General features: G+C 42.8%; 1 protein-coding gene across 3 annotated transcripts in view; it reads right to left on the bottom strand.

The window, feature by feature from the left end:
- Window positions 1-1,470: 1,470 nt before the first annotated feature.
- The window catches only part of mgat3b (beta-1,4-mannosyl-glycoprotein 4-beta-N-acetylglucosaminyltransferase b), a 95,315-nt gene continuing 82,482 nt past the window's right edge, over window positions 1,471-14,303 (bottom strand). For all 3 annotated transcript variants that reach the window (XM_059332716.1, XM_059332730.1, XM_059332723.1), the window contains 2 exons: window positions 12,590-12,872; window positions 1,471-12,492 (listed from right to left, as the gene is read on the bottom strand). In XM_059332716.1, coding sequence (XP_059188699.1) covers window positions 11,995-12,492; window positions 12,590-12,872 — 781 coding nt within the window. In that variant the 3' untranslated portion in view covers window positions 1,471-11,994. The remainder of the gene's footprint in view (window positions 12,493-12,589; window positions 12,873-14,303) is intronic.

Below are 14,303 nucleotides of genomic sequence, written 5' to 3'. Positions count from 1 at the left end.
CAATCATTATCAGTGCATGGGGACAGAGGGAGGCAGAGGATACAGGTTGTGTTATTGTACAATGTCACAATATGTAATCAGGTATGCTCATATGTAGCCACTGTGTCAAAAATAACAAGGTAAAAAACACATTTCCCTTGCTTTGTCCTTTTCTGAAAGCTTTCAAACGCCTGAAAAGGAGCGACACGTTTGTGGTTTTACAGGCTACATAAGAACGTTTGTTTAAGCTACTCAGGTAGGTAGATGTTTTTGTGTGTTTTTTCATTGGTAGAAAAAGATGGGCCGTATTAGCAGGCGTGACCAGCCTCTCTGATCTGATTTAGGTCAGCTAAAAAAGCACAGACAAGTGCTGCAACCTGCTCGATTACACCAAGACTTTATCCAACAAAGACACACCAAATAACCTACTTTCATTATCCCTCTCACATTGTATATTTTTTTTAAACACAACAGAGTCTGTGTAAAAAGGGGACGGCTAAATCTGGCAACTTGGCGGGAGGGAGGGAGGGTGGAGAGGATTAGATGGATATGGACCTGGCAACCGGCCCTGTTGGTTAATTGGCTGCAGACAGCACTCCGCCCCGGGGACATGAGGCCGGGTGGCAGCACCATGCCCGGTGCCAGTCATCTGCCAAGGCAGTACTGTTGATGTGTGTGTGAGTGAGTGAGTGGATGGAAGTGTGTGCATCTAAACAACATGGTGTCTTTTGTTAGTTAGTCATTTGTCCTTTATCAAGGACAAGATGGACAGAAGGCGGAAGAAGTGCTTGTAGATGTGTGATATGTTAGAGGACAGGCAGTGTGCCCCCTAGTGGACACTGTGTGAGGACAGGCCAGTGTGTGTGTGTGTGTGTGTGTGTGTGTGTTCACAAGGCTCCACTAAGCAGCAGCAGACAGCCAGGCAGTCACACTTGTCCTCATCTGGACCAATGAGGGGAAATCTGTTTCTGCTGCAGAGAAACATGTTTTCCTCATCAAACTTCCTGGAATAACACCATGATGAGTTATAATTAGCAGGAATTTTACTTTTGGATAAAACATCAATGAATTGCGGCCCTTTTTGAACCTCAAAGTCCACTAAATTTTGTAGCTCACAGACGTTTACATTCTATGGAATAAAGATTCAAAATGTTATATATTTTTTATTAATGTCACAATCCATTTCAGGAAATCTGTTTGCATGTTCATCAGTCTGCCTATTTTCTGATGCTGCTTAATGAAGCCATCCCACCACAAACACCAGTGACTGAATCAATTAAAACCCGGCATTAATAAGCATAATAAATCATAACCCTGTTTAAGACAATACATCGCGTGACAAGCTAAAAGTTACATCTTTTATCAAAATCAAAAGTAAACAAACAGATACATCCCCCATATATATATTTATGTACGCATAAAAAAAAAAAAAAAAAAAAAAAAAAAAAAAACCACATCCCTCCAATAAGGTGCAATTCATAGTTTTACAGGCAGAAACTATCTGCTTTTCAGCATGCAACTCAAATAAAAAGCTTTTTTTTTTTCCAAGGAGATCATCATCTTTCTTTTTTTTATGACATCTTTGTCAATTTTGGAGGGAAAAAACAACAACATATCAGTGATAAAAGAGGGTAAAGAAACAACACATACACACAGAGAAAAAAAAAGCATCAAACCAGCACCATTTTGCTGTCAGACAGACACAGAACATTAAACAAAAGATGAGGCAGGGCAAAGATGGCCGTTTATTTTCTGCATCCTGGGTTGCTCCCAGGTCGGGGCTCTGGCCCAGACCGGTTCTGAGTGGCTGAGCGACGACAAAAATGATTTTTGGTCACACAATGGCAAGCCTTCATAGCGATCACATAACAGCGGGGGCACAAACAGAGCGGCTACAGTAGTCTGACTGTTTTACCAGAAGAGGACACGGCCACAATCCGACCACAGTAAAACACAGAGGCTGCACTGTGCACTGTGTGTGCATGTGTAGTTATCTGTGCATGTACTATCTGCATATGCAAAGCCATGAAGGTAGGGAGATGAGTAAGGAAGAGAACCCTCAAACAAAAAAATATTCAAAAAACAAAGAATAAATCAAGTGGTTATGTGATGCTGTTAAGGTCACAAGGAAAAGATGATGTCATCGTCACAATATAATAGTTAAAGAGGGCAAACAACATGGCCGCCACAGTATGAAGTCTCCATTAATGCCTTGAAGGAGGTCAAAGATCTGTGAGGTGGAGTTGAATCTATTCTAGTAGTAGGCTGAGACAGTGCTTACACACACATTCATTCACATACACACACCGCCTTAAAAAGACATTAAATATCAAGCTGCCAAGTGGATGAAGTTACAAAAAAAGTACAAAACAAAGTTAAATAGAAAAACAGGGAACAAAAAATACCCTCCTTCTCTGTCTCTTACTCTTCCACCAAAAACAATATTAAAACAGATGGAAAGACACATCGATTGACTTCAGACAAAAGCATAAGTGCAAAAAAAAAGAAAAAGGGTAGGAACTAAGAATGAGGGAAGTCTGTGATTGTAAGGATCAGTCACTCCCACTTTCCATCTCTGTCTCCCATTTCTGATTGCGAGGAATTCAAACCCCTCTGGAGGCTCGCTCTCGCTCCCTTCCCCTCCCCTTCATTTGCCCTTTTTTCTAACCCCCATCACCCTGTCTGTCTCCGCCTCCGTCTCAGTTCAGCTCGGGTCGCTGAGGGACGGCAGGTTTCTGAGAAGAACAGGTAGGCTTTAGTTACAAAGAAGACCACACACATGCCCGCAAAGAGGAAAAAACACACACTGCATGGACAAGAGTATATGGACACCTGAAAATGACACCGTGGGCATTAATCTGCTGCAGCAGCCTCCACTCTTCTGGGAAGGCTTTCCATAAGATTTTGGAAGCTGGTTGCAACGTTTTTTCCCCATTCAGCCACAAGAGGAATAATTAATCAATCTCAAAGGTGCTCGATGGGGTTGAGGTTAGTGCTGCCAGTAAGAAAACTTTTTTTACAGACCCAACTTTGGCCATGGGGGCATTGTCGTGCTGAAACAGGAAAAGACCTTCCCCAAACCACAAACCTAGAGTCTAAAATATCACTGTAGTGTGTAGCATGAAAGGCCTTGAAAACACATGTTCGCAATCAGCTTTTTACTATGGGTGATGGGATCCAACATGAACACATATTTTCTGCCAAAGTGGGAACTGTTTTGGTTGTTTCACATGAATGGTTTTCTGTTTTATCTTATTTTATCCGTGCTCATCCGCTGGTTCAAAGTGGGGCGGACTCTATTAGAGAAAAATGAAAAGCAGCAATCAGGTTGCAGCAACATCTGATTAAGAAAACCACGCTTGATGGGTGTTTCAGATACTGAGTCAAATATAATGAAACCACAGCCACACAGTTCCAATAAAGCAGATTAAAAGTTATTTGGCGTTAAAGGAATAGTTTGGGAAATAAGCTGATTAGCTTTCTTGTTGAGTTAGATGAGGAAAAATATCGCTGGTCTGTATCTTAAGTATGAAGCCATCGTGGCACCAAGCTAACACTGCAAAGCTAACAGCTTTGTGTAAAAATGACCAGCACCTCTACAGGTCGCTAATTATCACATTGTATCTCGTCTTTTTTTGTGGTCGATGATGTACCAGACACTTTTCTGGCTGGTACCAGTAACTTGAAAATGTTTGAGTATTTCTAAATACCTAAATTCTTAGAGACAAGTGTGAGTGATTTGAAAGGCATCTAGTGAGAAGGTTGCACTCCGCTCACCCCGCCCCCTTTTGGTAACGTAAAAATACAAAAGGCCGTCCAAATTCTTAGTTTTTCAGGCAGAAGTACTATCTGCTTGTCAGCATGCAACTCAAATAAATAGCTTTTTTTCTCCAAAAGAGATCATCATCTCCTTTATTTTACGGTTGGTGTTGTTTTGTCCACTTTGGGCTACTATAGAAAAATGATGGGTTCCAGTTAAGAGGACCTGCTCCCTAAGTAGACATGATGACTCATTCTAAGTGAATGAAAACATGCACAACAAATTGTTTCCAGTGTTTATATATGAATAATCAATTTCTGCCAAATAACCCCCCTAAACCCTACACACTGCCCCTTTAATAAATAGCATCTAAAGATTAGTTTTTTTAAATGTGATTTTTGCTTATTTAGTCACAAATATTTTAGGACTCCCATATTTCTCTCAGTTGGAACAAATGAGCTTAGCCTTCAGCATGAAACACCCTGCACCATTGGGCGTCCCGGTGGATCGCTGGTAGAGCAGATACCACTAAGGCTGAGTCATGGTTGCAGAAAAAACCCCTGCACCACCACGAATTAACAAAATAATGTTGTCAGTGATGTCCACATTCTTTTGGCCATACAGTTTAGCCTCACACACAGAGAGAGACACACACTCAACACTCATCCCTTCCCTCCAGTGTCTGATGGCATTTGATCTGCAGCCAGGTGTCGGCCTATCTGCATGCCCGACTTTTCGCGCACGTATGTGTCACTGCGTCCATCTGTCTCTGCAGCGCCACGCTGACTTTCATCTTTTTGATCTGCGGTGTCACAACATATGGAGTCCTGGACTAAACTCGTCCCACACCCACCCTAACGGCAACAATCTCTCCCGGAACACACTCAGATGTGTTATGAGTCCTGACAGACTCTCTCTCTCTCTCTCTCTCTCTCTCTCACACTCACCTCTATTTTGCTGTTATAAATACGACGTGTTCATCAAACAACACATGACATATATCCAGGACTTTTCCACTCAACACTACGAATGTTTCCACACTATTTCATATGTGGCACTGCTTCTGAACTGCTGTTTAATGTATTGCTTTTTCTTTGCTGAATTCGAGCCCACTTCACTGTGTGATAGGGCAAGTTATTCTCCATGCAATTTTTACATGACTTGGCTGCTTTTACTGAACTGAACTGCGCCCAATTGATTTACTCATTAAAAAGACCCATAAACAAAAGGAAGGTTTTAGCTTGCAGTGGAAAAATCCTACATTCCTATTTTTCACAAATACTGTGTTTTTTAATGCTGTAAAGGGTTAGTTCAAACAATTCTCCTTGTGTATCTCCAGTGGTATCTTGCTATGCAGAAAGTCTGGGTTGGATTTGGCCAAGTTCTGAGAAACGTTACTCAATCCCCGGTTCAATGAAAGTGGAAGTTGTGGGTTTTTTTGCAGCAACGTCTCTTTCAAGGAATATTTTCTCTGCATATACTGTGGAATACTCAGAGTTACAGTCAGTTTTCCTAAGAACTGTTACTTTGGTAGAAGGCAGTTCCAATGAAAACTGGATACACACTAAATGTGATTTTTCAATCTTGTAAGCACCATTGGTCAAATTCCCTTCACCTCCACTGGGTAAGAAAAATCTTAAAGATGTTTATCACAAAGTCTAGGCAAAAAAAACCCAAACCTGGATCCTGTAGGACTAAAGGGAAGTGTTTTTTAATGTGGGATTACTGGCCCCTTTAAAAACCATTTGTAGGTTTGAGTCGTATACTAATAAATCTGGACGTGGAGTCCAACTGGGCACAAAAAACAGGTTAAAGACTCGCACTTGTTTTGGCTAATGTTTGTGGTTAGTAACAGCGAGTAGTTTCCAATCAGTGGTGACAGATCGTTGCAGCTGTCGGAGTTAATGTGATCGCTCGGCTAGTGGAATGCAAATGCTCTCCGTGCCGTTACATGAAGAGAATAACAACATGTTTACAGCCAGGATGACGACAGCAGCAGCTTTCTGTTGCTGCGGCCTGACCGGAGGCGTGTGCTGGTTTCTATTTTCAATATACCTTCTTTAAAAAACTTTATTACTTGATTTGATTTGAAGCCTTAATCCACATTTCATGAATTAATATTGTTATACAAGACGTGAGGAATCAAAACTGAGAAAAAAAGCAGTCTTTGGTGTACCAAGACAGCACTTTTTGGGGGATTTTTCTAAAGGTTTCCACACATTCCAGACCCACGTAGGAGCCACTAGAGAGAGAGAGAGAGAGAGAGAGAGAGAGAAAGAAAGAAATGACTTCAACAACAAAGTCAGAAAGGGACCCAAGTAAAATGACCCTCTTTTCTACGCACCCCCACACCCTCCTCCTTGATTTCCGGCCTGCCTGCCGCTAATGTTTCTTGGAAAAGATCAATCGGTGGAAGCCACAGGGCTGGCAGGGGGCCAGCGCCGTGAAGGCATGTAAGCCCCGTAGACAGGCAGCCACTCTGCAAGCAAAACAACAGATGGGGGGGTGATTGTAGTGATGGTGGTGGGGCAACACAGCCCTGGAGACACACATCTGTGCCAAATACACACACGTGCTGAATGCTATAAACATGTGTTGGTTAGTGTGTGTGCTGAAAACATTGTTGGACTAATAAAGGGGGTTTTGGAGGTTGATAATGATCCTTTTTAGACTATTGGTTCTGATTTCTGTAAAGATTCTGCGTCTGCAAATTTTGCTCCAACTTTGTGAAACTGATCAGTTTACTAGATGTCGTTAGTCCTATTCAAACTGTTGTATATTGTTTCCTGCGGCTTTCAAAGAGCACTGAGAAGTAACCTCAATGATGTCATAGTGATGTCAGCAGGGTTACATGAGACTACACACTCATAACAAAACAGACTGTGAAGTGGTGTCATGTTAAAAGATGGGAATTTTTTTTAGCAGACAGGTTATGTCTGGCAAATAGATGCTACTGAGTTACACTGCTGGAAAGGTAGGATCTAGTCATTATGAAGAAATCTTTTTTTTCTTTTATTGTTGCATCTTGCAAGAACCTAAACTTTATGGAAGTGCAATAATAAATCATTGGATGGTCCCTTTAAGCCTTTAAATGAATCTTTGTAAAGGAAATACTTTGCATGAAGCAAAGAACTGCCTGATATCGAGAAGTGACAAACCTTTGCAGACAACCTGCACACAGAAAAATGTAAATATTTCTTTAGAAAACACGCTCATAAAACAGCACTTTCATCCTCCATTTAGACCACTCCAGGTCTAAACATTAACCTTTAAAATGGGTTAGTCAGTTATTTCCTGTTGCTAATATCAATAACTGAAAAGACACAAAGTCTGCGCCGAGCTGTTTCCTAGCAACACAATCTTGTCTCGTTGACAGTTATGCACTTTATACTTAATTTATTCCCTCTGTTCCAATCTCCTGAAGCAAGCAGCCATGTTTATTGCAGATTATTCGTTGGCGGCGAGCCCGTAAAAACGTGTTCGAATTGAAAGTCAAAGCTCGTATCTGGAAAATGTTTGACACTCCTCTAAAAAATTTAAAAAATGCTGTAAATAAGCTGTAAATGTGTTGTCGTTGCAGGCTGCAGCTATTTCCTTTCCCATGTGTTATTTCTTTATTGATTTTATGACTGATCATGACATCAAGTGCCAGGCCAGTGCTGCGATCAGTCAGGAGCACACATGTCACAGGTTTAAGTTTTGTAACATCTGCTGAGTGGCCAGATAAGTGTCCTTGAGGAAGACAAAGATGCTTTGAGCGCAAACGCCGCTTTCAACATCACAATCTGCTATAACCGTCACTGGTGTAGGGATCTGCTATTTTTTTTTTTTTTTTTTTTTTACAGGGATGATGAGCTGCTCCCTTCATTTGGATGGTGTTTCATTTCATCGCAGCGATGACTTTGCCTCATCAAAGTGAAAAATCAAAGCCGTTCGGTCAAGCTTATTACCTCCCTCCTCTACCCATGACATAACCACACTTCATCCAATAAGACAGTCACTGGGAACAGCAGTGGATGGATTATTTCTGAAATGTCTCATTTGAGTCTCCATTCATCAACCTTGGCTTTTTATTGAACCGGGACTCTATTTTTCTTTTTGTCTGTGCTAAGTCCAATTTTTTTCCCCTCCCATTTTGGGTTTTATTCCTGGCTCAAGATTTAAAAAAAAAAATGTTTTGTCTAGCTTTCTGCTCCACATGCATATTTGTCTGCTTGCTGGGATGAGTCAAAAAAATCAGTGAAAAATGCTCATAAATTGTAAAATGCTGTGTGCAGGTTAATGGTTAACACTGCATGTCTGTATTTCACTGTTCACTGTCAGTCCTATTCAAACTGAGAACTGGTGTATATTGTTTCCTGCGGCTTTTGAAGAGCGTTGCGAATCTTAGAAGTAACCGTAATGATGTCATAGTGATGTCAGCAGGGTTACATGAGGCTACACACTCATAACAAAAAAGGCTGTGTTAGGAAGTGGTGTCATGTTTGAAAGATGGGAATTTCTTTTTTTTTTTTTTACCAGAGAGGTTATGTCTAGCAAATAGATGCTATTTTTTAAAGTCCAAATTTTTTCCTCCCATTTTACATTTTATTCCTGGCTCAAGATTTAAAAAACTAAAAAACTGTTTTGTCTAGCTTTTATGCTCCACATGCATATTGTTTGCTTGCTGGGATGAGTTAGGAAAATCTGTGAAAAATGCTCATAAATTGTAAAATGCTGTGTGCAGGTGAATGGTTTATACTGCATGTGCACTGTTCTCCACATTGCAACGACATTTACAGCAAGCCACTGAGCAACGAGAGGTTTTGCATTTTCTACTCGCTGGTCGTGCAAGTGGAAATAAATAGTTTTGTAATTCTCTCCTATCGTCCTCCCTCTGCTCTCCTTCGCCTCTCATCCTATTGGTCTGCTATCCTGGCTGACACCCTTATCTGGCATGAGTCACTCTGTTGCACACACATAAATGTTTTTAAAAGTGCATAGCATACATACAAATATGCAAACACTGCTCACCAGATGTGCAGCCTGATTGCAGCCGGCTGAGAGTTGGGAGTTAAATGCCTCTTGGCAGAGCTTAAACGCAAACGCACTCCCCAGCCCTTGATGGGATTGAACGGACGCCCCTGTGGTTCCATTCCTGAGATGGAAGAATAAACATCTTGTTTTTTGCATGTGGAAGTGTGTAAATTAGAATATTAACTTCCTTTTTTAACAGGGAGAGAGATGGAGATGCACATGGTTGAGGTTTGAAGTTGTGAAGTTAGAGAGAAGTTCTGTTTGTTGTTGATACTTTGGTAAGTTTTATGTTGACAGAAGAACCATCAATTATTACAAAATAGCCCAAAAAGCAGAGCAGATAGTTCAAAATAATGTAATCTACCATGGTCGATAACCATGCATTTCAGAAAACTGCCTGAATGAATGATTTAACACCTCTAAAATACACAACATCCACTCTATAACTTTCATCCCTTTCCGCATTGTTGTCGCTGTCTCCTCTGTCATATGATGCCAAATCCTATTTAAAGCTTGTGTCTCTGCAGGCCCTCTGGGGTTGGATTGGAGTTTGCCTCTCAACGCCAGCACCAAACCCCTAACAGCTGCCGCTGCAGACCACGCTGCCATCGAGACGAGCAGCACAGACCCGACTGTCAGCGGCCTGTTGGTTAATCTGCTTTTCCCACCATGAGCTCACGGAGAGCCAGCATGGTGACCGGGTGACAGGCAGATATGCTCTCACTAATTTTGCAAAATCTCAGCTTTGTTATGTATTCTGTCAGTGAAGCTTTCATGGGATATGTGATAGGGTTTTAGCTGCAAAGGGACTAAATGATACATGAGGAGGTTGTGGTCTTTCTCAAGGACACTTTAAGCCAGGTTGTGGGAAAAAATGCACCTTGAAGCGATTTTGGATTTAGATGTTACGTGTCTGCAAGTGAAGTTGAAGCTACAACATCCAACTTATGTCTTTTCAAATAGTTTAACTCCTACCCTCAGCCCCTTAAGTTTCCTTTCCAAAACTTTTTATTCCTCTCGAGGTTCACTTTGAAGCAGCATCTTGCTTGAAGCTGCGGTAAACAATAACTGTAAAGCCCAGACAAGCGTTAAAGAAGCAGATGGTGGATGCAGTCAATCTGCAGTTAACAGCAAAATCAATGCTTTTACTGTTTTTTACTTGTACTTGTCTGTCTGCTGCACGTTTAGTGTCCTTCTCAACTCAACCCCTGTATTGTTAATTGTGCCGCCTTTAATAACCCAGCCCCCCCCACTGGCCTCAGCCCACATGAGACACCCACAGAGAAAGATAAGCTCGCCAAATTGCCCACCAACTTCTGCCAGTCGATGTGGGGTGGGGATTTAGGCACGTAGCCACATCGACAGCCGCTTACGGCAGGGAGAAGGCAAGAGGCATGAGAGCTCATGCCTAAATCTTCAGATGATAGTGATCTGTGGGCACAGGCAAGGCATCGCCATGGTAACGGCTGTCCTGTCCTGTCGAGACAGGAGGAGAGAAATGAGGCGGAGTGAAGGATAAATATATCCCTATTATTGAAACAAGACATTCTTGTGAGGATTAACAGGAAATAGATACACACCCAAAATGGAGTGAGAGCTGTGTGTGTGAGGGAAAATTAGAGGAAGAATTGAAGATTTCTGACAGAGGAGAATGTGCAGAGAAAAAGAGACTAATAATTAAATTGAAGAGAGTACAAACATGCCTTCCTAATGAGGATTAAGAGGAAACTGACACCAAAGAAGGGAGAAAAAAGGACACTTAACAGTGAAAGAAAAAGAAAGAGGACAGGAGAAAGACAGAAAAAGCTTGGTGGAGTCATTTTCAGAGAGTGGGCGATTGACAGCTGAGTTGAAGAAGGAATATTTAACCGAGGGGACCCACAGTTGGCGCTGACCTCATTTGAACGCTGCAGCTCCTCGCCTGATGTGAACCCACCCACTAGTCTTAAAAACACCCATCCCGTCTCCATTTTCACATACTTTAGTTTCCAAGGAAACAAAGTCATCCCAGCTGCCGGACGGACGGACAGAAAGATGAAATTGAAGGGCGATCTTCCCCCCCTGACCGGTCTCGATTGTTCTCATCGGACAAACAATAACGGCGAGTTTCATCCGTCTCGGATGCCATCGACAGGACATGATTTATTCAGAGCTGTCTGTGAGCTCTGAGGGACACACACATACTGCACGCTCATCCCTGCAACACTCGTGCGTCAGCAGACACTGTGGGAAAAGGGAACGTCGAGGGAGCCTCCTTTTCTTTCCTTTTCATCACCTCTCTCCCTCCCTCATTACTCTCCTTTCTTTCCTGCCTTCTGTCTCGCTTGCACTGTTTTCCCATATCGCTGTCTTTCTTCGCTGCCCCCTACCCCCTGAAGATTCTTTCTCGCTTTCTGTTTCCTCTCGCTGATCTTGTCCCCCGCTTCACAGCCCAAAAACCTCGCAATATAATACAAAGACCACACACACACACCTTTTCACAAACACACAGACAGGTCTAAGGTGCATGGGGATGAGTGTGAGTACATGAATGAGCTGAGACATCTCCACCGAGTCATTCCTTTTTCATTTTGGCAGTGGGAACTCCAGCAGGGTTTAATAGGATTTATACTGAGACCCAAGAATATGGTAATATCTTAACGTGTCTGTTTCTAGAAGGAGGTCACCGATTATGAGAGGAAGACATCTGAAAGGGGGAGAGTGAAGTGGGAACATTAGCCGGTCCGTAAACTTTAGTAAACACAGACAGAAAAAAAACGAAACAATTCTTTACATCCAATTTTCTCGTCTCCGCGGGTTTCACAGGGCTGTGAAATATCCCTCTCTTTACTTCGAGGCGGCCGCTTTCTCTCAGACAGCAGGTGTGTTGAATCAGCTCAGGTGAAGAAAGAGAGGACAGGGCAGGTCGGGTTGACAAAGAGAGATAGCTTTGCTCCTCCCCCAAAAAGGGAGGAATGAGGAAATCTATGATTTTGTTTATCCAGTGGTTGTATCCTCTCGACGAGCTCTCCGTAATTCTATGGTAGATGCGATTCAGTGTTCCCTTTTTTGACCCCAAAATAATGATTTTTAAGAGAGTTTAAGTCCCTGCAACATCAGTGCTGCCTGGTGGAGATACATGTAGTATCGCTCCAATGAGAGATGTAGTTCATCAGTACCGTTCCGTCCCTCAAAACTCAGTGCTGAGGCCTCACTTGGGTCCTACTAGTTATTTCACGTATCTTGTCCTTGCTGAACTCCTAGCCTTCACTCAGTCTGGACGCTTTGCTGTAAGGGTTCTCCAGGAGGTAGCGGTACCGGTCATAGTGCTCCAGCATGTACTTTGGGGCGTACATGTGCTCTTTGGGGTCCACAGGGGGGTATTCCTGCAGGGAGCCGTCAAACCAACCCCCCGTCCGGATCAGATCGCGGATGTAGTTGAGGTCCCGCTTGTCCTCGTAGTCGCCCCACCGTGGGAAGTCTCCATTCTGAGCCGACACCAGCTTGAAGTAGATCCCCTCGGGCGAGAAGCACCAGGAGCAGTGCCACCCCGCGAAGTGGAAGGGGCTGCCGACTGACCACTGCACGAGGATGTGGCCTGTGTCGTTCTCGTACTTGCGGAAACCCGGCATGGTGTAGTATTCGCGACGGCGGAGCTTGATACCGTCGCCATCGTAGACGTCGCGGAGCATCCCCAACGTGCAGCCTGACACCACCTCTAGAGAGCCAAACTGCTTCCAGAAAAAACCATACAGTGACTGGATGTGGGCAGAGAAGAAACCAGAATTAATAGGAAACCTTTCCAAAGAACAGACCAAAGGAAAATGCATAATTAAGATGAATTATCGCTGCTACCTTGCGCATGTGGATGGCGAAGGGCTCCGTCCACCCATCAAAGAGCTTGGCGAAGAGGAGGCCCTCGTGTGCTGGGATTTCATCTGCGTCGTTGATGACGAAGACGTCGTCCGACCTGATGCCGACCACTCTGGCCAAGCCGTTGCGCGTCAGGTAGGTGCGCAAGTAGTCATCTGCGATCCAGCCGTCCTGCCGACCGCCATCTGGGAAGTGATCGAGGAACACGTACAGGATCTTGTGACGTATGTAGTCATACGTACCGTTGAGGAGGAGCCGCAGGAAACTGGAGAAATCACAGATATTACATATTGTCATTTAATGGATTATTTCATTAAAAAATAAAGATTATCCATTGTTGTGCTTCAATCAAAGTATATTATTCCATTTCAGGTAGCCATTGTTTCCTTTCTTTTCATTACGGTGTACAAATTTGTTAGCAGATGCTCAAAATTCGCTGGAGTTGAATGTAATTAATTCGCTGGAGTTGAATGTAATTCATCACAGCGTGCATTAAGACAACTTATTCCTTGTTGAAGTTAGCTTGCCATTCCGGAGCAATGTAGTGCAACATTATGAAATCATACTGTTTTTTTAAATACTTTTTGGAGTTTTCAACCACTAGTGGTGCAATGAAATAACATTTTGATTGCTTCTCATGCTTTACAAGCACATGCATGAGGACACATGTACTTGCAATGCAAGATTGAAAAAATTGCATGTACCAAAACGTTTGTAAAACATCTGCTTTGTACATTCTTTAAGGAAAAAAAATAAATAAATTTGATAATTACAGACCTTTGAACCCATTTAAACAATCTTTAGCGCATGGTTTAAGTGCATTTAGGGCATCTCCAATAGTGGTGTCAACAATAATCGATTCGGCGATGCATCGCAATGCGGGGCATGCACGATTCAGCATCGACGCGGCAAAGTGCCATAATCGATTATGTTTATTTCCTGTCCTCCAGGGGAAAATTGTGGGGGACAGGGTGGAAATTTGATGCCCTGTGAAAAAATGTTCAATTTACGGCCAAGGTGGCCTTTGCGCCCCTGTCAGAGTTCCAGTAAACACAACGCTAACCCGACCCACTCCCCGTCCTGCGAGACGGTGCGCGTCAACACATGGCTCATTTGAATATTCAAATGAGCCATGTGTTGATGCACAGCACAGGTAAGCTAGCCGGACAAGCTGTTTTGATATGTCATGACTGAAGTATGTGGTAGTATTTGACAGAACTTAACATTTACGTTTTTATAGAAAGTACTATTGATAGGTAATTACCATTGTATTAGCCTATTTAAAGTCGACTCGTTAACGTTACATTTTTGCGTCATGAAAACTAGCGATAGCTAGCTAGGTGGGATAGCGCTAACGTCTCCCTACCTCAGGGACAAGGGCTCGACATTTAGCTAATGTAGATTTCACCTCAGCAGGTTCCTTTTTTATGGCAGGAGGAGGCATTTCCCTTTCCTTACTTTTAGATGAACTCAGGCAGGAGATTCATTTTGCCATCTTTTCAAAATATAGCCAATAAAATCTATTGTTATTAGGCCTATCTGACTGCTTGTATTGCCTCATGAGTCATGACTGACGAAAAATGTCCCTTGTTGTGTGCAGTATAATTGTGATGCATCGCAATGCATCGTAGAATCGAATTGTTACCAGGTGAATCGTAATCGAATTGAATTGTGAGGGCAGTGCCAATGCACACCC

The sequence above is a fragment of the Centropristis striata genome, chromosome 1 (assembly GCF_030273125.1).
Source record: "Centropristis striata isolate RG_2023a ecotype Rhode Island chromosome 1, C.striata_1.0, whole genome shotgun sequence".
NCBI classification, from domain to species: domain Eukaryota; kingdom Metazoa; phylum Chordata; class Actinopteri; order Perciformes; family Serranidae; genus Centropristis; species Centropristis striata.
The sequence above is the reverse complement of the archived record's forward strand: the minus strand, read 5'-3'. Positions and strand labels throughout refer to the sequence as shown.